The sequence below is a fragment of the Mya arenaria genome, chromosome 13, assembly GCF_026914265.1.
Source record: "Mya arenaria isolate MELC-2E11 chromosome 13, ASM2691426v1".
NCBI classification, from domain to species: domain Eukaryota; kingdom Metazoa; phylum Mollusca; class Bivalvia; order Myida; family Myidae; genus Mya; species Mya arenaria.
The window spans coordinates 37258062-37280518 of NC_069134.1; the positions used below are offsets into that span (position 1 = coordinate 37258062).

The 22457-nt window shown below is 36.2% G+C and overlaps 1 protein-coding gene across 2 annotated transcripts in view; it reads left to right on the plus strand.

Annotated features, from left to right (window-relative positions):
• The window catches only part of LOC128214419 (multiple epidermal growth factor-like domains protein 6), a 35998-nt gene that overhangs the window by 2026 nt on the left and 11515 nt on the right, over positions 1–22457 (plus strand). For both annotated transcript variants that reach the window (XR_008257918.1, XM_052920885.1), the window contains exons 2-7: positions 10795–10944; positions 11142–11345; positions 13796–14053; positions 14740–14832; positions 15777–17510; positions 20340–20549. Coding sequence is in view for 1 of the 2 variants with exons in the window: in XM_052920885.1 (XP_052776845.1) it covers positions 10795–10944; positions 11142–11345; positions 13796–14053; positions 14740–14832; positions 15777–17510; positions 20340–20549 (2649 nt within the window). In the remaining variant the exon portion in view is untranslated. The remainder of the gene's footprint in view (positions 1–10794; positions 10945–11141; positions 11346–13795; positions 14054–14739; positions 14833–15776; positions 17511–20339; positions 20550–22457) is intronic.

Sequence of the window (22457 nt, forward strand, 5' to 3'; positions counted from 1 at the left end):
TAAGACTCGTGTTTGAGGGTTTGAAATCAAATGCAGTTTAAAGATTAGATATATAGTCATAGCCTAGTTCAAGTCTTTCAAGCACTTGATGGAAAAACTTCACATGTGAATCGTCTGAAGTGATTTCCTGCGGCGGTATTCATTAAACTTTTATGTCATTTCCTTACTTTAGGCACTTTGCTAATTTCAGTATCTCTTTAGTCATATGATATAATAAGAAAAGAATTTCCAAAACACATTATTTTTATTGACCTAATTGAAAAAAAATGCTTAAATGTTCAAAACACTTATATATTTCTTTTAAATTGACAAGAAAATTTTAAAAAATTGACTTAAGTTAGGAAATGACTAAAGAAGTGTTATGAATACCGCCCGGACTTTATAATGCTGCAATATACATGTAGTGCCGTTCCTGTTTAGGTCATAGAATCTAAATTTATGATGTTTTTGCCAGGTATAGTAGCATAATGTTTTTTTTACCAAACATAATTGTGCAATTCTCAAATTAGGATGTAACACAATGTCAACATCTTATTAAATTCTGCAATAAGTATATGAAGCAAGGAGCCGATCATACTTTAACAATGAGTTCATTCAAATAACTTTCCATTTAAATACATGTGCAGGAATCAGCAAAAACATAGGTTTGTACAAGTTAAAAACAGCAACTGCCCTGATGTCTTGTGCATTAGTCGGCTCCAGCGCAACCAGATATGCCCCCTAAAGTCCAGTTCTTTTTTTACCATAATGGCACATCCCTACGATCTACACGTTACGTATGATCATCTTCTTCATAGTTTACCTGATGCAACAGGGTGGAATAGTGCAATTTGTGAGAGATGATTAAATTTCAAGATTCAATACATTTTTGGAATATTTGTTTTTTGTCTTCTCTTCATTTTGCTAAATGTTCTCACATATTTAACCCTTTCTTTTTCATTTTTCACTTTCTCACTTACTTAATTTTTTCAATTTCAGCTTTTTTTCGACCTTTCGTTTTCCTTTTGCACACGTCTTTCAATTCTATGTTGTTGACTTTTCTGCTTCTGTTAGTTTGTGCTTTTGTTTTTCCTTCTCTTCGAGTTCCTGCTGTACTTCAGATCTTATAAGTATCTTTGATCGTCCAAGTCTGTTGCTTGTCATCGATTTTTGTGTTGGCGTAGGTACAATTAGCACATTAACGATACCTTGTGGAATCAAGCCTGCCGAACAGTGGATGATCACGGCCGGCGACGCTGGTGATGGTGTTGGCGACGGATTGAAAACAGACATTGATGGTCGATGTAAAGCCGCCGTTAGTTGCAAGCTGACAAGGGACGCTTATCTTGGTTGCATTGGTTGATGCACCGTCTTTAATTAATTGCACTGGGCGTTATAGTACTGCATTTTGCAGGAAAGTTCTTTCAAACCACTTGAAGTACAGATTTGGTCCGTAAAACTGTTGTCAGAGCATGCGTATGTAGCATTAACCGGTCTCTGGCAACTTATATGCATGTAAAGGCGTAAACATGGCATAATGCATGCACATGGCATATGCCCTAGAACACCATAATATGGGCTTACTTGTCACCCAAGCACATTTCAACAACAGAAACCACTAGTTCAACTTATGAGTGTTTCTATCTGTGTGTTTTTAAAATCAATTTATGACATATTTTAAAAGAAAATAACAAATCTACCTTTTAAAAAATGGAAGGTTTCACTGTGGAAAATGGTTGAATATACGGGAAGAAAAGGTCCCGTACATCTTGAATATACGGTATGTTCGGACCAGTACACCCAACGTGTATGGACCCGGTACACCCAACGTGTACGGACCCCGTGCACAAATACGTATACGGAACACCACGTGTACCGACTTCCGTGCATCCATCCCCGTACCCGAGGATATACGGAGTTATCAATTATATATATGAAAAATGTGCCATTTTAGCTCGACTATTTGAAGAATAAGGAGAGCTATACTACTCACCAAAGCGTCGGCGTTGGCGTCATACCTTGGTTAAGGTTTTGCATGTAAGCACCTTTAGGTCATTATCTCAGCAAATACATCATATATTGCATTGAAACTTTAGATGTGTATTCCCAACTTTCACATACTTAATTAATCAAGTTAGATAACACATATTTTGAATATAATGCAGTTATGGGCCTTTATTATTTGACCTAGAAATTCTGGTTAAGGTTTTGGATGTAAGCAAACATAGGTTAATATCTCAGCAACTACTTGGTGTATTGCATTGAGACTTGATACAATGGTACTCAACCATCCAACCTACTTGAAAAACCAAGTAAGATTACTGTGTTTTGCAAATGATGGCCCTTAATTATTCGACTTAGAAAGATTAAGGTTTTGCATGTAACCACACTTAAGTCAATATCTCAGCAGATACATCATGTATTGCATCGCAACTTGCATTGCATTGAAATATTTAAACAGTCAAGTATGCTTACTCTATCTTGCCAATACAAATTTTGCCGCTTTATTATTTGACTTATAATACTCGATAAGGTTTTGCATTCAATCTTATTTTACAGTGATCTATGCATGTTTCACTTTGCAATTCCTATCTTAAAAGCGGCGGAATAGTCGAGCGCAGTGTCTCTGTGACAGCTCAAGTTTATTTTTGTTTACGTATCTTTGAAGAAATACAAATTTTATCCATAGCATCTTTTGGCAAAAATGTATATATGGATGTACGGAATCTGTAAACTCGCATGTTCGGGATGGACCCTGTACACGCAACGTGTACGGCATGGATGTACTAACCTTTACGTATACGCCACGTTTACGGATGAATGTACGTACCATATCGGGGATGGACATAGGTAGGGTTTGACCGCGTTAGTCACGGATGGTAAGAAATAACAAATACACGCGTTTTATGCGATGGCAATGTGTACATCGTATGTGCGTCCGTTCGTCAGTGCGTTTGTGCGTCAGTCTGTCTGTAAACTATTGCTTGTGAACATTATACAGTCTTCAGTTTTGATTGTATCTCAATCAAACTTGTACTGTATGTAGATATCTATCAGAGCTCAGTTCCTTTTGAAAACCAGCTAGACCCGACCTTGCATGACTAGATTATGGCCTTTGAAAGTATTTTTTTTTTTAAAATGCTATTTTGAGCCAAGTCTATAGCCAAGTCTAGGATTAAAGAGCCACAACCTTGTGCTGTTGGTTTTATGCTGTACTCTCTCTTGTTCTTGTTGAAATTGATCAAAATTACAGTTTAAAGGGATTGGTTGCTTTTAGCTCTATTGGCCAAAGACCAAAAGTGTCTGTCATTCGTGCATCCATCTAAACACAATTGCTTGTGAATGTTTGTTCAAATTATGCTCCTGCGGTCATAACTGTCCACGCCCTGTGGTTCACAGGTTTGATCAACTTAAATTTGGAAATGTTTGAAAATCTTTTTGTCTGAAATCGCTAGGCAGACCCTTGCTATTTTAAATAGGCGTAATTTAGTGGTTTGCTACCATGATTGTTCAAATTATGCCCCTGGGGTCAAAACTGGCCCTGCCCCGGGGGTAACAAGTGTCCTAGAGACTTATACAAAAAAAACTTTCAAAATCTTCCTGTTTCAAACCACAAGGCTCATACCTTTAATATTTGTTGTGGAGCATCATATGATGACCCTCTATTAAAACAGTTGAAATTATGCCCTTGGGTCCAAAGTTGTCCCCAACCCTTCTGACCTACTTTATATTTTTAAAGCTACAGCAATGAAATGTGGACCATGTGTACAGTTTTGCCAACGAGCATCAATGTTGTCTCTGAATGACCTTGACTGTGACCTTTTGACCTTATTTCTTATTTTTTAAGCTACAGCAATGAAATTTGGACCATGTGTACAGTTTTGCAAACGAGCATCAATGTTGTCCTCGAATGACCTTGACTGTGACCTTTTGACCTTCTCTCTTATTTTTTAAACCTACAGCAATGAAATTTGGACCATGTGTACAGTTTTGCAATTGAGCATCAATGTTGTCCTCGGATGACCTTGACTGTGACCTTTTGACCTATTTTCTTATTGTTGAAGCAACAGCAATGAAATTTGGACCATGTTCTGTTTTGTAAAAAAATATTTATTTTGTACTTTGATGACGTTGTTTGTGACCTCTTGACCTACTTATTTATTTTTGAAGCTACAGCAATAAGATGTGGACCATGTGTACAGTTTTGCAAACCAGTATCGAGGTTGTCCTTGGATAACCTTAAGTGTGACCATTTGACCTACTTTCTTAATTTTGAAGCTACAGCAGTGAAATTTGACCATGAGTACAGTTTTGAAAACAAATGTTAATGTTGAACGCGCAACGTTTTTAGCTAACCGAAACACAAAATGTGAACTATATGTTTGTTGCCTATTACCCATACATGCTTTGGATTTTAACTGACCACAAGAGCCATGCCAGTAGAGCATAGACCCTCATGGCCTCTTGTTTTTATAAGACATTCTTTAAAGACATAAGAAAAAAACTATAAATTATATAAACTCATAAGATTAAAAAAAGCATGTTTGAGTAATCAATGTTAATTATGCCCCCTTCAAAGAAGAGGTGTATATTGTTTTGCACATGTCGGTCGGTCGGTAGGTCGGTAGGTCGGTTGGTTGGTCATTCGGTTCGTCGGTAGACCATAGCTTGTCCGAGTGATATCTCAAAAGTGCCTATACGTATGGTCATCAAATTTGACATGAAGGTTGTGCCTGACCAGTAGATGACCCCTATTGATTTTAGGGGTCATTGAGTCAAAAGTCAAGGTCACAGTGACCTTGAATTGTAAAAGGTTGTCCGAGTGATAACTCACACTTGACTTTGGGGTTGGGCCTGACCTGAAGATGACCCCTTTTAATTTAAGGGGTCTTCAGGTCAAAGGTCAAAGTCACAGTTACCTTGAACGCAAAAACCTTGTATATGTGATATCTTGACAATTCCTGTACCCATGGTCCTCAAACTTGACATTTGGGTTGGGAGTGACCAGTTGATGACCCGTATGGATTTTGAGGTCAATGGTCTTTGTCATAACTCATATTCATCATTAAAATTTTGTCATACTTATACTTACTTGCTGCTAAGAGGATACATTTTTATCTGCAAATAACAGTCACCATCTGAAAATGATTTAAAGCTGTTCATACCATCCTAAGACTTGTAATGGTCATAATCTTAAAACTGCCTCAAATGCATCCAATGTCAATGACAAATCACATGTCATTTCGGTCCATGCATATTTCATTTAATTGTCCAAATAATCCTTACGACATGGCGCTCAGGGGGGGGGGGGGGGGGGGGGTGCATAATGTTTGACAAACATCTCTTGTTTTCATTCTAGATCTGCCTAACGATAATTCTTTCATTGTGGCCATTGCATACATGTCATACATAATGTTGTATTATTAAAATTACACTGTCTTGTCAAACAACAACTTATACAGACTACCAACAACATACCAAACATCAAGAAACCATTACACAACTGAGTTCAATTATGCGATTTCTAGGCTTCATGCATTATGTCAAATTGCGCCCGGACATCAGGTCCTGAAAAATAGAAATTGTACAAACACAACAATTTTATGGCTTAGAGACATGCAGATCTGATATAAAACAGCAATATGGCCAATTCATCGCAAGGCTCCTTCTCCATGAAACTGGAAAGCCCCGTGAAAGAAAAAAAAAAACATTAGAAAATGTGACACGACCTATATATATATATCTAAGTCTAGGCTTTTTAATGATGCACTCTCAAAGCACTAGAAACTGTAATCTTTGGTAGTCTTTTAGCAATTAAGATCCGTATCACAGTAGAACGGATCAGTTGATATCATTATAGTGGGTTATCTTAATGACTGAAATGAAGGCATTGATGGCAAATTTAGCTGATTCTAAGACAAAACTTAAATACAAAAGTAAGTAAAAATTGTCAATCTTAGAAAGCTTTAAAGATAGTGCATCTTTATTGCAACTCCCTAATACCAATGGTTTTATGGCTAAACGCGTTACTATGATACTAACACTTTTATAAGGAAACAAAATATTTCGGCAGTTTTCAAAATAGTTGAGATCTGTTATACAGTGTGTGTATACCACGTGATAAATTGCGTCATAAATGCTACGTAGGGGGGGGGGGGCAATATTTTGATTTAAAAAATACTTTAAACAAAGATAACTTCACTATTTCTTCACCATTTTAAATGAAACAAAGCGCGGTCTACGCCGCTTACGGAGCCCCACCTTCGGTCTATTACCAGAATTTGATTGCGAGTTTAGTTTCTTAAAACACTTCGACAAACCTTTTCACTATACGGCCGTCTGACGGAGCACTGTCAAAACATCATGTTGGAAACAGGTTTGTCGAAGTGTTTGATGAAACCAATGACCTAATCAAATTTCGGAAATGAAACAAATGCGGGGCTCTTTAAGCGGCATAGACTGTCCTTTGTTTTATTTAAAATGGTGTTGTAAATGAAAAGTTATCTTTGATTTAAGTCCTCATATTAAGCAAAGTTTTGCCTTCCGACGTAGCATATATGGCGTAATTTATCACGTGGTATACAAACACTGTTTTATTGTGAATGATCTTATATGACTGAAATGAAGGCATTGATGGAAAATTTAGTTGATAACACAAAAAATAAAAAAATGTCAAAATTGTCAATGTTTGAAAGTGCATCTTTAAAGGGCAACTTTATTTCAACTTCCTCAGATGGGTTAGGCTCAACCGCTTTCAATGAGAAGGAAGTTCATAATAGGAATAAAATTAAGAAGAAAGTAGGCTAACAATTAGAGCCGTTTTAAATAAACTAATGTAAAAACCAAATCTGGCTTCTTAAATTTTATTTTTATTTTTATGCCCCCGAAGATGGGCATATTAAAATCGCACCGTCCGTCCGTCTGTCCGTCCGTCCTTCCGTCCGTGCGTCCGGCTTAATAACTCATGTCCGGGCTGTAACTTTCTCTTGTATGGACATATTTTAAAATAACTTGCCACATGTGTTCGACATACCAAGACGACGTGTCGCGTGCAAGACCTGTGTCCCTACCTCTAAGGTCAAGATCACACTTGGGTGTTGATTCACAATGGAATGCTGCATATAAGGACATAGAGTATAGGTTGTCGTGTCCGGGCTGTAACTTTCTCTTGTATGGACATATTTTAAAATAACTTGCCACATGTGTTCGACATACCAAGACGACGTGTCCGGTGCAAGACCCGTGTCCCTACCTCTAAGGTCAAGGTCACACTTAGTGTTTATTCTCAATGGAGTGCTGCATATAAGGACATAGAGTATAGGTTGTCGTGTCCGGGCTGTAACTTTCTCTTGTATGGACATATTTTAAAATAACTTGCCACATGTGTTCGACATACCAAGACGACGTGTCCGGTGCAAGACCCGTGTCCCTACCTCAAAGGTCAAGGTCACACTTCGTGTTTATTCACAATGGAATGCTGCATACAAGTACATAGAGTATAGGTTGTCGTGTCCGGGCTGTAACTTTCTCTTGTATGGACATATTTTAAAACAACTTGCCACATGTGTTCGACATACCAAAACGACGTGTCGCGTGCAAGACCCGTGTTCCTACCTCTAAGGTCAAGATCACACTTAGTGTTTATTCACAATGGAATGCTGCATACAAGGACATAGAGAATAGGTCGTCGTGTCCGAGCTGTAACTTTCTCTTGTATGGACATATTTTAAAACAACTTGCCACATGTGTTCGACATACCAAAACGACGTGTCGCGTGCAAGACCCGTGTCCCTACCTCTAAGGTCAAGGTCACACTTGGGTGTTTATTCACAATGAAATGCTGCATATAAGGACATAGAGTATAGGTTGTCGTGTCCGGGCTGTAACTTTCTCTTGTATGGACATATTTTAAAATAACTTGCCACATGTGTTCGACATACCAAGACGACGTGTCGCGTGCAAGACCCGTGTCCCTACCTCTAAGGTCAAGGTCACACTAAGGTGTTAATTCACAATGAAATGCTGCATATAAGGACATAGAGTATAGGTTGTCGTGTACGGGCTGTAACTTTCCCTTGTATGGACATATTTTAAAATAACTTGCAACATGAGTTCGACATATCAAGACGACGTGTCGCGTGCAAGACCCGTGTCCCTACTTCTAAGGTCAAGGTCACACTTAGTGTTATTCACAATGGAATGCTGCATACATAAGGACATAGAGTATAGGTTGTCGTGTCCGGGATGTTTCTTTCTCTTGTATGAACAGATTTTAAAATGACTTGCCACATGTACTCGACATACCAAGACGACGTGTCGCGTGTAAGGTCAAGGTCACACTTAGTAATTATTCACATGGAATGCTGCATATAAGGACATAGAGTATAGGTTGTCGTGTCCGGGCTGTAACTTTCTCTTGTATGGACATATTTTAAAATGACTTGCCACATGTATTCGACATACCAAGACGACGTGTCGCGTGCAAGACCCGTTTCCCTATCTATAAGGTCAAGGTCACACTTAGTGTTTATTCACAATGGAATGCTGCATATAAGGACATAGAGTATAGGTTGTCGTGTCCGGGCTGTAACTTTCTCTTGTATGGACGGATTTTAAAATAACATGCCACATGTGTTCGACATACCAAGACGACGTGTCGCGTGCAAGACCCATGTCCCTACATCTAAGGTGAAAGATACACTAAGGTGTTTATTTACAACGAAATGCTCAATTTAAGGACATAAGAGTGTAGTTTGTCATGTATTGGTGGTATATTTTAATGTTCAGTGGCAATTAAAATATTAAAATTAAAATAACTTGCCATATGTATTTGACACGTAAAGGCAATATCACAGTTGCAAGACCAACTCTGTATTGTTGTCAAGCATACAGGATTTACAATCCCATAGTTAAGTTTTTTGGCCCCTTAAGGCGACATGTCAGTGTTTGATCTTTAACTTTTCATGTACTGGCTTTGTTCATAGGTCAATGTCACATTCGGGGGCATTCGTCACATACTGTGATAGCTCTTGTTATACAGTATTTTTACCACGAAAATAAACAATATGTTTCAAATCAGAACTTAATGCAATTTGAATAACGTGCGATTAGAGAACTTGAAATTAATTAATATTTTTGTTGTTTTTAATAAGTAATCGGTCTCTTTTCTTTGAACACAGATGACGCCGTCTAAATCTTAAATTTATTTATTTATTTATTTATTTATTTATTTATTTATTTATTTATTTATTTATTTATTTATTTACACTGGCCATGTGGTTTATGCTAACAAATGATCTCCACGCGACATGGCCATAAAATTACCCGAGAAAAAGACAGTGCTGACTATAAATATACAAAGTGCCGCTTTTCATTAAAAAACAACATTTATTAATTATGCACCCCATTTCTTCGGTAACCTATAAATTGAAACAGTCGTCTGTGGACTTATCTGAAAAATGTATTAGTTAATAGTTAATTCCCACGATTTACTTAAAGTGATATAGTCGTATGTGTTTATACATAAGCCCAAACATTTAGGAGTGAACCCCTTCACTCATACCGAATATGTCGCATGGGTATATTCATCATATACGGGGAAACTAAACATTCATGAACAATAAGCGCATACGGGAAACACAACATGTCTATGTTTCCATATTGTACGGGTAATGCTAGTTGAATATTTCCGTACATCCATTACAATCGGGATCTGTATATATCAGTTTAGTCATCATGTACGGGAAACTAAACATTTCCGAACTCTAGCTGTGAATTCATCCACCTAGCATTGTAAGTTCTTATTTGCTAACAAATTGCATTTTGTTATGAATAATAACATGTCTTACAACCCGTGTCTAAATTACACTTCTATTAAAGCACGCTTATTCCGATTCTGCATCACACACAAACTGCATAATACCTCCTCGCCCAACATAAACGGTGTTTAAACATACAAAAATTGGCCCATGTAAGTGCACTAACCGTCGAAAAAAAAATATGCAAATATTCAACGAAAAAAGCTAAAATAGGTACAAGTACAAGAGAGGTGCACTTTGACTAAAAAAACACAGTTTCAATTCACGCAATTTTCTATTTTCAACTTACCTACCAGGTGAAAATATCCTCCCATAACACCAAAATATCTTCAAACACCGCCATTTTATTCCGCATCACACAATTCCCTCACTTAAAATTCGTCAAACACAAAACACGTTGGACCCCCTGCAATACCTACACATGTAAAACAAACCTAAATTTTGATTGATAAACCTTTAACTACTTACTTAATAATGCATTTAGTAAAACTATTAATTAGTAGTAACAAGATTGTAACCGTGTATCTAAAAGCAGACAGCGCAAAAATATTAAATGATTGTCTTGGTGAATGCTAAAAGATTTAGTGCGGTCTACTTAAGTCTCATAAGGTAGAAATACTGTGTTTTATTGCCATTTTTATAAAGTAAACTCGGTATCTTTCATAAGAACCATTGTTTTCGACATTAATTCATCCTTTTTGGAATTATATTTAAAACAATATTATTATTATTATTAATTGTGGTAAATCTTATTTGGGAGTAAGATTGAATCTTTGATTATATTGTTGTATACAGTATATTATATATAGTGTCTCAATATATTTATGTGAGTGTATCATAATTTAACTTGGAAGAAAGTTGGTTAGTTGTTTGACTACTAGTATGTAGTTTTAAACTTTAGGTTTCATAGGTTAAACTTGTTTTTAGACATGCATGTTGATGTATACACAACTTTCAGGTCTGCACTTAAAACAATATTTTATTTAATGTTACACAGGTCAGGGCGTTCCACCCTGTGGTCCCGAGGAGTTTGGATCATCATGTCAACTCACTTGCCACTGTGCCGACCTTGCGTCCTGTAATGCTGATGGCTCGTGTTCATCGTGCAGTTATAGATGGGGAGGCCCGACCTGTCAAATACAGCTGGGTTGGTGAAATTTAAGTTGAAAACTGATTAGTAAATACCCAGGTGCATGAACAAATATTTAAAATCAAAAGTACTGGTTTAATGGCTATAATTTGTTCAAAAACCTTACAGGAGATTTTAATGCTGCTCTTGTTTTGTTGATTTTTTTGTAAATTTGTTTTTGAATATTGTTATAAATATACAGTTTTTATTTTCAGCTAAATTAGATCCATCAGCCTTGACCCTTACACAGCATGATACCAAGGGTAGTAATGAAGCTGGGAATGCTGTTGATGGAGATATCAACACATATGCTTGGGCTCAAAATATGGACAATGAGTCGATTGCATGGTGGAGGGCCAGTTTAGGAAAGAAGCTACCTATACATCATGTTAACATCAAATTCTTTCAGGGTGTTGGTGGTAAGAGTTTTATAGAGGTAGAGGATAGTGGTGTTAAGAGTTGTTTACAGTTTGAGGATAGTAGTGGTATAAGTTGATTACAGTTTGAGGATAGTAGTGGTGTAAGTTATATACAGTTTGTGGGTAGTAGTGGTATAAGCTGTATACTGTTTGAGTATACAGTTTGGGGATAGTGGTGGTAAGAGTTGTAACTAATGTATACAGTTTGAGAGTAATGGTGTTAAAAGTTGTATACAATGTGAGGATAATGATAGTATTTAGAGCTGTGAACACTTTGAGGGTAGTGGTGGAAAGAGTTGTATACAGTTTGAGGATAGTAGTGGTAAGAGTTGCTTACAGTTTCGAGATAGTAGTGGTAAGCATTGTATATAGTTTGGGGATAATGCTGGTAAGAGTTGTATACAGTTTTGGGTTAGTGGTGGTCAGAGTTGTATACAGTTTTGGGTTAGTGGTGGTCAGAGTTGTATACAGTTTGGGGTTAGTGGTGGTCAGAGTTGTATACAGTTTGGGGTTAGTGGTGGTCAGAGTTGTATACAGTTTGGGGTTAGTGGTGGTCAGAGTTGTATACAATTTGGGGTTAGTGGTGGTCAGAGTTGTATACAGTTTGGGGTTAGTGGTGGTCAGAGATGTATACAGTTTGGGGTTAGTGGTGGTCAGAGTTGTATACAGTTTGGGGTTAGTGGTGGTCAGAGTTGTATACAGTTTGGGGATAGTGGTGGTAAGTGTTGGACACAGTTTGGAGATAGTGGTGGTGTAAGTTATATACAGTTTGAGGATAGTAGTGGTATAAGTTATATACAGTTTGAGGATAGTAGTGGTATAAGTTATATACAGTTTGAGGTTAGTAGTGGTATAAGCTGTATACAGTTTGGGGATAGTGGTGGTATAAGCTGAATACAGTTTGAGGATAGAAGTGGTTTAAGTTATATACAGTTTGAGGTTAGTAGTGGTATAAGCTGTATACAGTTTGGGGATAGTGGTGGTATAAGTTGAATACAGTTTGAGGATAGTAGTGGTTTAAGTTATATACAGTTTGAGGTTAGTAGTGGTATAAGTTATATACAGTTTGAGGATAGTAGTGGTATAAGTTGAATACAGTTTGAGGATAGTAGTGGTATAAGTTATATACAGTTTTGAGGTTAGTAGTGGTATAAGTTATATACAGTTTGAGGTTAGTAGTGGTATAAGTTGAATACAGTTTGAGGATAGTAGTGGTATAAGTTATATACAGTTTGAGGTTAGTAGTGGTATAAGTTGTATACAGTTTGAGGATAGTAGTGGTTTAAGTTATATACAGTTTGAGGTTAGTAGTGGTATAAGTTATATACAGTTTGAGGTTAGTAGTGGTATAAGTTATATACATTTTGAGGATAGTAGTGGTATAAGTTGAATACAGTTTGAGGATAGTAGTGGTATAAGTTGTATACAGTTTGAGGATAGTAGTGGTTTAAGTTATATACAGCTTGTGGGTAGTAGTGGTATAAGCTGTATACAGATTGAGGTTAGCAGTGGTATAAGTTATATACAGTTTGAGGATAGTAGTGGTTTAAGTTATATACAGTTTGAGGATAGTAGTGGTATCAGTTATATACAGTTTGAGGATAGTAGTGGTTTAAGCTATATACAGTTTGAGGATAGTAGTGGTATAAGTTATATACAGTTTGAGGTTAGTAGTGGTATAAACTGTATACAGTTTGGGGATAGTGGTGGTAAGAGTTGTAACTTGTATACAGTTTGAGGGTAATGGTGTTAAAAGTTGTATACAGTGTGAGGATAATGATAGTAAGAGCTGTGAACAGTTTGAGGGTAGTGGTGGAAAGAGTTGGACACAGTTTGGAGATAGTGGTGGCCAGTGTTGTATACAATTAGAAAATATGTTTTTGAAACAATTTAATGGCTTACCTTCCTCTAAATTCATTAAAAAAAATCTGCTAACTATCAGCAATGACGACTTTCAGACAAAACAAAAATGAAATAATATTATAAATAGTGTTCATTTCATCTATTTTTGAAATAGTAATATTTCTAAGCCTTTGATCATTAAACAAATGAATTAATAACTTCTTGTAAAAGTTGACAATTTTATTTAATTGATTCTTAGGAAATACCAAAACTTCCATAATTTTAAAGAAAACTTTCAAAGTTAAAAGCTTTGAAGTCGAAAATATCAAAACCTTGTGTCAATTTTACTTCTATGGTCACAATTTCAATAAAACTTGAAGTAAAATGATTTATTACAATATGAATCTGTAAATTTGGCAAGTTACAGAACTTTGCAATTTTTTTGATTTTTAACATACAAGTTGAAAAATGTGGAATAATCATTGTATTTGAGAAACTTTAACTTCCACATTTCAGTTGAAAACTTCCAATATTGATAGAAAGGAAGTACATACTTGATAGCATTATAAAACTACTAAAGTAATGATATTCAAATTTATTATCTGCAGATAACAGCGTACCGCCTCGTCGCCCTGGTTTTTCTGTCGCCATCACAAATGAGACAACCGATTATTCTGACTCTGACACCAACTTCTGCCATCAAGACCAATCGTATAATGGCGATCAGCTCACAGAAGTTTCCTTAATGCAATGCTCAGGCATTGGTCAACACATCACCGTGTTCAACCAAAGGGGAGATAGAAAAAATGACTGGTCACGTTACGCAAATCTGCAGCTTGCTGAAGTGGAAATTATGGAAGATATTGGTAAGTAATCAATGGCTGGTTACTTAAAGAATGTATGAAAAACAATCCCATGAAAAACTGGCGATTATACATGTATGTCCATATGAAATTGTGAAGGGACCCTAACCTTCCCTATTTGATGTCTTATTTTAAGAGATGACTTCAAATACCTTTTAACTACCCCTGTTCTAATAAATACAATGTAGTCTTTAAATTAAAGGGACTAGACACCATTGCAAGAAAAAAGAATATTGTCAAAAACTAACATAAATTGATATCATTGTGAACAATGCATTGAATCTTACTTATGTATCCTATCGCTTACGACACATGTATCTTTCGCAGATTTTGCACATTATATTCACTGGGTCTGTCGACCACATAAATCCCAGTTAATTTATAAATAACATTGGTATATGTATCTGTAATAATCATGTGACTTTCACATGCTTACAAACCATGAACTGGGTAACCATTATGCGCTATTTTAAAACAGGTTAACTCAGCTAAGAAAGCCACAAAATATTCATTTAATCATGTAATGATGTATTATCGGCCTCATACAAGCCAATATTAACAATTCCAGGCTTGTTTTGTGTAAAAAACGTTTTTGCCAATTTTTGGACCATCTGGTGTCTAGCCCCTTTAATGAAGTAAAATCTAACAAAACAAAAGTAATTTTCAAAATTGCAAAATATATTTTTAAGGCTGCAGTGATGGAACATGGGGTCAGAAATGCGATCAGGAGTGTGGCAAATGTCAGGATGGGAAATGTTCCCGTGACGGAGGCAAATGTGAAGGTAAGAGCATAAAAAAGTAGTCAGTAGTCAGTAGTCAGTAAAGTCTAAATAGTAAGTACACATTTAAGTTTTGAAATTATTATTTTAAGTTCAACAAACAATATTTTGAGACAATGGTACCCTCACACAACTAGTTGTGAGCCCAAATAAAGGTATTTTAAGGCCACTTCAATCTGACTAATTGAGTTTTAAAATCTATTTCTTAACTGCAGCTGCTAATGTGTGTGTTTATGGACAAATCTACAAATGTCTGTATACTTCTGACAGTATTATTAGATGACAATTTAAGCACTCTTTTGCGCTGTTTGTTTAATGACGTCTACTCTTTAATGTGATCTGAAAATTATGATACAATATCAAAATTATTATTGTGCTGTAGTATATACAGGTAATAAATAAGCATCCGTTAAATATGATGATTTTTTATATTTAAGTACCTGCCGTATGTGTGAAAATAACATTTTATGTATAGTTCATGCAGAAATTGTGTGTATTGGATCGGTGGCCTTAATTGTTTACTTTAATAAAATGAGTTAATTATTGATAGCAATCAACTAACATTTACCGAAATACGAAGATAATTAAAGAACTACACAAGAAAGATATTGAAATGCGCCTAATATTTAAACAAATTCATTGTTTTTGATTTAATACATGTTATAAATACCTCACTGACTTAAATGTTTTGGCTCCGATTTTGACTTTTTGCGCTGCATCCTATCTTTTGTAATAGGAGTTTTTACCCGTTTTCTCACCATTTTTTTGGCCTGTGTCTTATCTATGCTATCTTCCTGTACATAGTATAATACAGTAATGCGTTGTGTTTTGCAAATTAGTGTCACAGTTTTGCAAATGGCGTCTCTCAGGAGATCGGTGATAGTATACCATTTTTTTACAAAAAGTTTGTTCTTAAATAATTGTAAGAAATCTTCATTTCCTTTCAGGAAATTGTATTGAAGGCTGGTATGGAGAGAAATGTGACACACCTTGTTCCGAGTTTTGTGCTGGATGTGATCAGACGTCTGGGAAGTGTACGGCCTGTGTTGGGGGAAATCGAAGATCTGGGGAAATGTGCGACCAGTGCCCACAATGTCTGAATAACCAATGCCATGTAAACGGAACTTGTAAAGTGTCATGTGCTGACAAAACCCAGCATGGGGATAATTGCGATATACCTTGTTCAGTTACGATTAAAGATTGCGTTGAATGTGAGTCGGTAAACAATAATGCTCTCTGTTCAAAATGTGTCGATGGTCTGTATGGGTCCAGGTGTATGGAAAAATGTCCAGATAACTGTGAGTCTTGTGATAACGACACGCTGTGTACCGAATGTATGAAAGGATACTCTGGACCAACTTGCAGTGCGATTTGCAAGCATGATCATTGTTCCCATTGTAATGTCTCTGGCGATTGTTTGAAGTGTGAAAAAGGGTTTTTCTATGAAAAATATCAAAAGAAAATATGTGTCAGCTGTACAAATATTACTGAGTTAAGTAACTGCTATGATTGTGAAAGTTATGTCAAGTGCATAGAATGTCAACCAGGGTTTTATCTGAAATCTGCAAATCAGTGTGAAAAATGTCCCGACCATTGTCTAGAGTGTTCGTCAGAAAGTACGTGTTCCAAGTGCGAGTTGGAATGGAGCGGCGTTAGTTGCAAATGTGGGCCCTACTGTAACCAAACCTCTACACTCGCCGATTGGTGCATTGAGACTAACGGATCCTGCACGAAAGGCTGTTCCGGGGAGAATTACACAAGTACTTGTGACAAACACTGTCCAGGAATTGATTGCCTTGTGTGTACACAGAATGACGGCCAATGTCTCCAATGTGTTAGCGGTAAATATGGGCAGTACACGTCCTGTAGTGACAATTGCGGCCACTGCTTGGATGGAATATGTGACATCCGTGATGGTACCTGCAAGGGGGCGTGTCACAACACTTACCATGGCGATAAATGTAATCAGACTTGTCCTGCTAATTGTAACTCTACAGATTGTATACAAAGCACAGGGGCGTGTTTTGGTTGTATAGGAGGTTTCTTTGGTGACAAATGTGATCAGACATGTCCTGCTAATTGTAACTCTACAGATTGTAAACAAAGCACAGGGGCTTGTTCTGGGTGTAAAAAAGGTTTCTTTGGTGACAAATGTGATCAAGAATGCAATGCAAACTGTTTGGATTCTAATTTTGTTCATGGCTGTCAACAGCAAGATGGCAATTGCAAAAATTGTAAACCTGGGTTTTATGGTGATAAATGTGAACAAAAATGTAACCCTAAATGTCGCTATGACGGTGGGGCGTCAGGGTGTAGGAAGTCTGACGGTCGATGCCATTCATGTGAAGACGGATACTACAGTCTAAGCTGTGAATTAAACTGCAGTGCAAATTGTATAAGCAAATGCGATAAAGACTCTGGTCATTGCTTTGGATGCAAAAGCGTGTTCTATGGCCCATTCTGCAACAAATCATGCCCAAACAACTGCGCAATGAACTGTGATCAAGATTCGGGCAAATGTTTTGGCTGCAAACCGGGGTCGTATGGTTTTAAGTGTACAGACATCTGTTCGAGAACTTGTGCTGTAGAAGGATCCGTGGCGGATTGTGCCCAAGATGATGGGACTTGTGTTACATGTCCGTTTGGAAAGAATGGAAGATTTTGTAATAAAACCTGTCCAGGTGAGTTAAAGTGACACTCGTATTTAAAATCAATATGTACACAGTATGTATAACAAACATAAATTTTGAGTGATAAAGATTGTAACTGTGTATTTAATGGCTGAAAACGCACATTTAATAAATGACTGGTGAGTCTTAAAAGATTTACAGTGATCAACTATTGTCTCATAAAGTAGAAAAAACAACATATTTTCTGCAACTTTCTTTCAAATTAAGCACAGTTATGATTCTTCATTATAACCATTTTTTTCCCATGCTTATCCATCCTTTTTCTGTAAATTAAAACAATTGTATTCGTTGTGATAAATCTTATTTGGGAGAAAAAGTGCATCCTAAACATTGTAGTTCTTCATCGTGCGGGTCCCTCAGGAGCCATATTACAGAAGCATCTTAAGATTTTAAGAATTACCTTTTTTGTAATTAATTTTTCTTGAATTATTTTATTTCGTGAAAAAACATATTCTTTAAAATGGTGTTTTCATTTATTAAAAACTTGATATTGATAATTTAATTGCAGAATATTCATTTAGCACAACACGATCTACCAGTGAAATAAAGCAGTTAGGGAATGTGTTGAATTTAAAGAAATGGTACCATTTTAACTTAAAGGGGCTATATACCAGATTATTCAATTGCAAGAAAACAAAATGTCAAAAACTTACAATATATACAACGCATTGAATCTTTTTTAATGATGTATCGCATCACTTACGACTCATGCATCTTTTCCACATTTTTTCTTATCCGAAATTTACTAAGGTTGTCTACCAGGTAAATACCAGTAAGTTTTAAAAAAGCGTTGGTATATTTATCTTAACTCAATAACAAATATGATTTAAACTGGGAAACCATTATGCGCTATTTTAAAAGGAGAAATACATGATAGTTGTGTTAATATTTTAACCATGTTAAGCTTACATTGACAATTCTAGACTTATTTGAGGAAATACTACATATTTGCCGATTTTTGGACCATCTGGCCCCAATATCACGAAAATACTTAAGTCAAATGTCAAACTCAATCTCAACACATTATACCACATAGCATCAAAATGTATTAAAAATCATATATGTTTTTTACAGTTTTATAAGCACATTCTATCATAGAATATGCTGAAAAAAGCCTTTGGTCAAATTCCAATGGAAATCTATTTTACAGCCAAAAATGTATGAGTACAATTCTGTATTCTTTATAAAATACTCAAGTATATTTTTTGCTCTAGATTTAGTTTTCTTTGAAATATTAACAAACTCTATAAGAAAATACGTTTTCAAAAAGTATAAAACATGGAAGATTTTGAAGAAAACTCCCCAGTTATGCCCCTTTTACATTAGGAAATAGTTCTTTTAAGTATTCGCCAGAAAATGACTTAAGTTTTTAGTATCCAATAATGATGAAAATATGCTTTTATATGGTTGAGACTGAGTTTGAGATTTGACTTTATAAGTATTTTCGTGATATTGGGGCCTGGTGTCTAGCCACTTTTAGATGCTTCTGTATAATGATTGTTGTCCTTTCAGGACCATTTAATATAACTTAGTGAATCTTTGTAAAATACAGAAGTGTTTTTATTAGGATACATCTTTACCTTGTGGGACAAGCACAGGGGAGTATCACGTGATCGATATAAAACATCGGCCGAACCATTCGGAACTCCTCGGCCATTTTTTTTAAAAACAACCTCGGATGTATTTGGACGGTTTACATACTCAAAAAGAGGTACGTCTAAGTCCGCTGCAAGTAGATCGCGTAGTAATATTATTCAGCAGTTAAACTGTATGACTTTACTCTTGGAACCCTTAATTATATTTGCAATAATATACTTCACTGACAATCAATTTAAACTAAGATCAATAAATACAATTCTAAAACACTGCATGTCATAAATGATATAATTCAAAAATTAACGAACTACTTCAACTGATGTACCGGCATACATCCGAGGTCGTTTTCGATAAAAAAAAATGGCCGAGGAGCTCCGAATGCGGCCGAACAAGATGGCGAATAATTCGCCCGCTTCAACGTATAATTTCGGCATTTAACGGATGGTAAATATTAAGGTATGATCTTCAGAATAGGCGTAGAGTTTCAAGGGGGGGGGGGGGGGGGGGTGTACCCGCATTGTAACACAGTTTACTCGCGTGTTTTTTTGTTTTTTGTTTTTCGGAGGTTTGCTTAGATAAAGCCTGAAACTCGAAACAGATTTTATTTCTGTGCGTTCATTATACGTTGAAGCGGGCGAATTTTTCGCCATTTTGTTCGACCGCTGTACTATAACGATCACGTGATACTCACCTGTGCATGTGGCCCGAAGTGATGTGGTATATGTTTTAAATTACGCCGAACATTTTATATAATCATAATGCATTCTACTATTTTTTAAACAAAGCAAATAATGTTTAATTGCCACAATTGTTCGCCCTCGTGAAAGGCGCAAGCTGCGCTCACCAGTTTTATGACGCCAACGGTCCATATTATAGGACATCAGCCTACCATATATATATATGTTTTGCTAGATTTGATATGGACCGCTGACATCATAAAGCTTGAATTTCATTAAAACAGTGATATACGGACCCCTCAACTTATATATATATACAAAGAAGGGACACATATAGATGTAAGGTATTATAGTTTGGTTTATTAAACCAAGCCTACACATATTTTATGGTACATTTTTATTTTATAATAATATAAATAATATAATATAAACTAATTGGTTATCTGATTGTTTTTGGAGTCTGCATATGAAAAAAAGTATGTCCAAATATACATGCTAATGGAAAATAAACAAGCACTAAATTCAATAATTATATTGTTTTTCTCAGGGTTTTGTTCGAGACAAGATGGGGAGAAGGGCGTTGGACCGTGTGACCAGATGACGGGCGTGTGTATACACAACTGCCAGCCCGGGTACCACAGTGACACTTGTAACATAAGATGCAACGATAGATGTAACGGTACGCTGTGTAACCGAATAACTGCGGAGTGCCTCAACGGCTGTGTAGATGGATTTAGTGGGACAAATTGTGCAAAGAGTAAGTTTTATATATATTATTAAGATTTAAGGGTGAGCTGCTTTGAAGATATATAGTTATATAAAATGGACTACTGACGTCATAAAACCGGATATTAATTAAAATATAGTGATATACTGACAGATCGACTTTATGCATACAACATTTATGGAAGGTATAAAATAATAAGCTGTTAGCTTTCATTATAGATCGAGCTAAAGAAATCCTTACGCCTGGTACATGTTTAAGAGCAGCAGGCTCTTGTTGGTTTGTTTGTGTTGCTTTAATGCACCAAACAATTGTAACCACGCCCCCCCCCCACCCCCCAAGGTCCGGGAAATAGCGGGGACTTTGACTTTCGGTCCAGCCAAGCCCGGATAAATCCCCGCCCTGCGGGGACGAACTGCTGGTAAAATTCCCGCCAAATGAACCCGCACCCCAGGGACCCTAGGTAAGGACCATTCCCCGATATTTTTGGCGCGAGGACAAAACCACCGCATTATCTGGCACTGCGGGGCCACCTGAAAGGTAAAACACGGCCCATTTCCCCCGGTATACCCCCGGACCTAGGGGGTCGTGGTTACAATTGACTGGTGCATAACCCTTCATGTTATCCATTTGGCAAATAAGTAACTGTGCAGGCCTTTTTCTATAGTCCCCACAAGTCAAACTATTGGACCTATTCCCCTAGCAAATATATATATATGTTTCCCAACTTTATTTTATGGAAGTCTTTTTCCTGTAATGGTACATTCAACATCCTAATCAATAGTATGGTGTAAAGTTTTTGGGATTATTGAATTCAGAAATCGTTGTTTTTCATCACCTTCAGAGAACAGTATGCAATATTAACTGTAATGATTTAGAGCAATAGATATTTATACTCATATGGATTTATATTTCAGGTCTTTTGAAATGGGAAAAGAAACTTAATTTTGATAATTTCCTCATTTTCAGAAGACAGAGGAATGTTGTTGTTTTTAACTGTAAAATGTCCCATTTTTTATGTAAAGCGATTATTTTTACTTAGTATGGCATATTTCGCAATGCAAATTTCCTCAAAATGTCTAGGGTCTTTTTCCCAAAATGGGCAGAAAAAAAGCTTTCATGTGAGATTAATGCTATTCAATTCTTCAAGTGCTGAACGTTTATTCAACCCAAATTGTAATCAACTACTAGTATTCACGGTTTCTCCATCCAATTCTGGTTACTTTTCAATATAAGCTTGTTTGGTATGCATGGGTAAACTTTAATTTTGGCTGCAACTTGGAAACTGGTAAGAGTTTCACATGAAAATTGGATCAAATATTAATAATGCCAACGCGCATACAATCATATGTAGCATTGAAATTCATATTAGTCAAATTTTGACTTATGCTCTCATTGAAAATGAGGAAAACAAACGAGTGTTGATCATCTGTATGTTCTTCTCATTTACAGATGATGCCTATTGCAAGAACAAAAACAAAATTGTCAAACACATAAAATTGACATTTTCGTTACTTACCACATATGTATCTTTCGCAGTTTTTGCGCTTTTTTCCAATCCAAAATTTACTAGGGTTTTCTACCACGTAAACCCAGTAAATTTAAAAATAGCATTGGTAAAATATGTGAGCCGCATCGTGTGATTTTGGGCCCTCGGACAATTTTTGCATATTTTGAGGTTTTTCATTATTTAGAAAGTTGAATTATTTCTGAAAACAAATCTGCTTTCCGTTTTCAGAAATATGCACAATTAATGAAATATACAGATTTAAAGTTCGTGTTTTTTTAATCCGCGTCGACAAGAAGCGAGTGTCAATATAAACATTATAAAGTGCGATTGTTTTAACGAAACAAGTCTGGTAAAAGATTTGCGTCAATTTTATTTCTTAGCTGATGTTCTTTTGAGTATATGAATGATACTAAAACCACTAGCGGATTCAG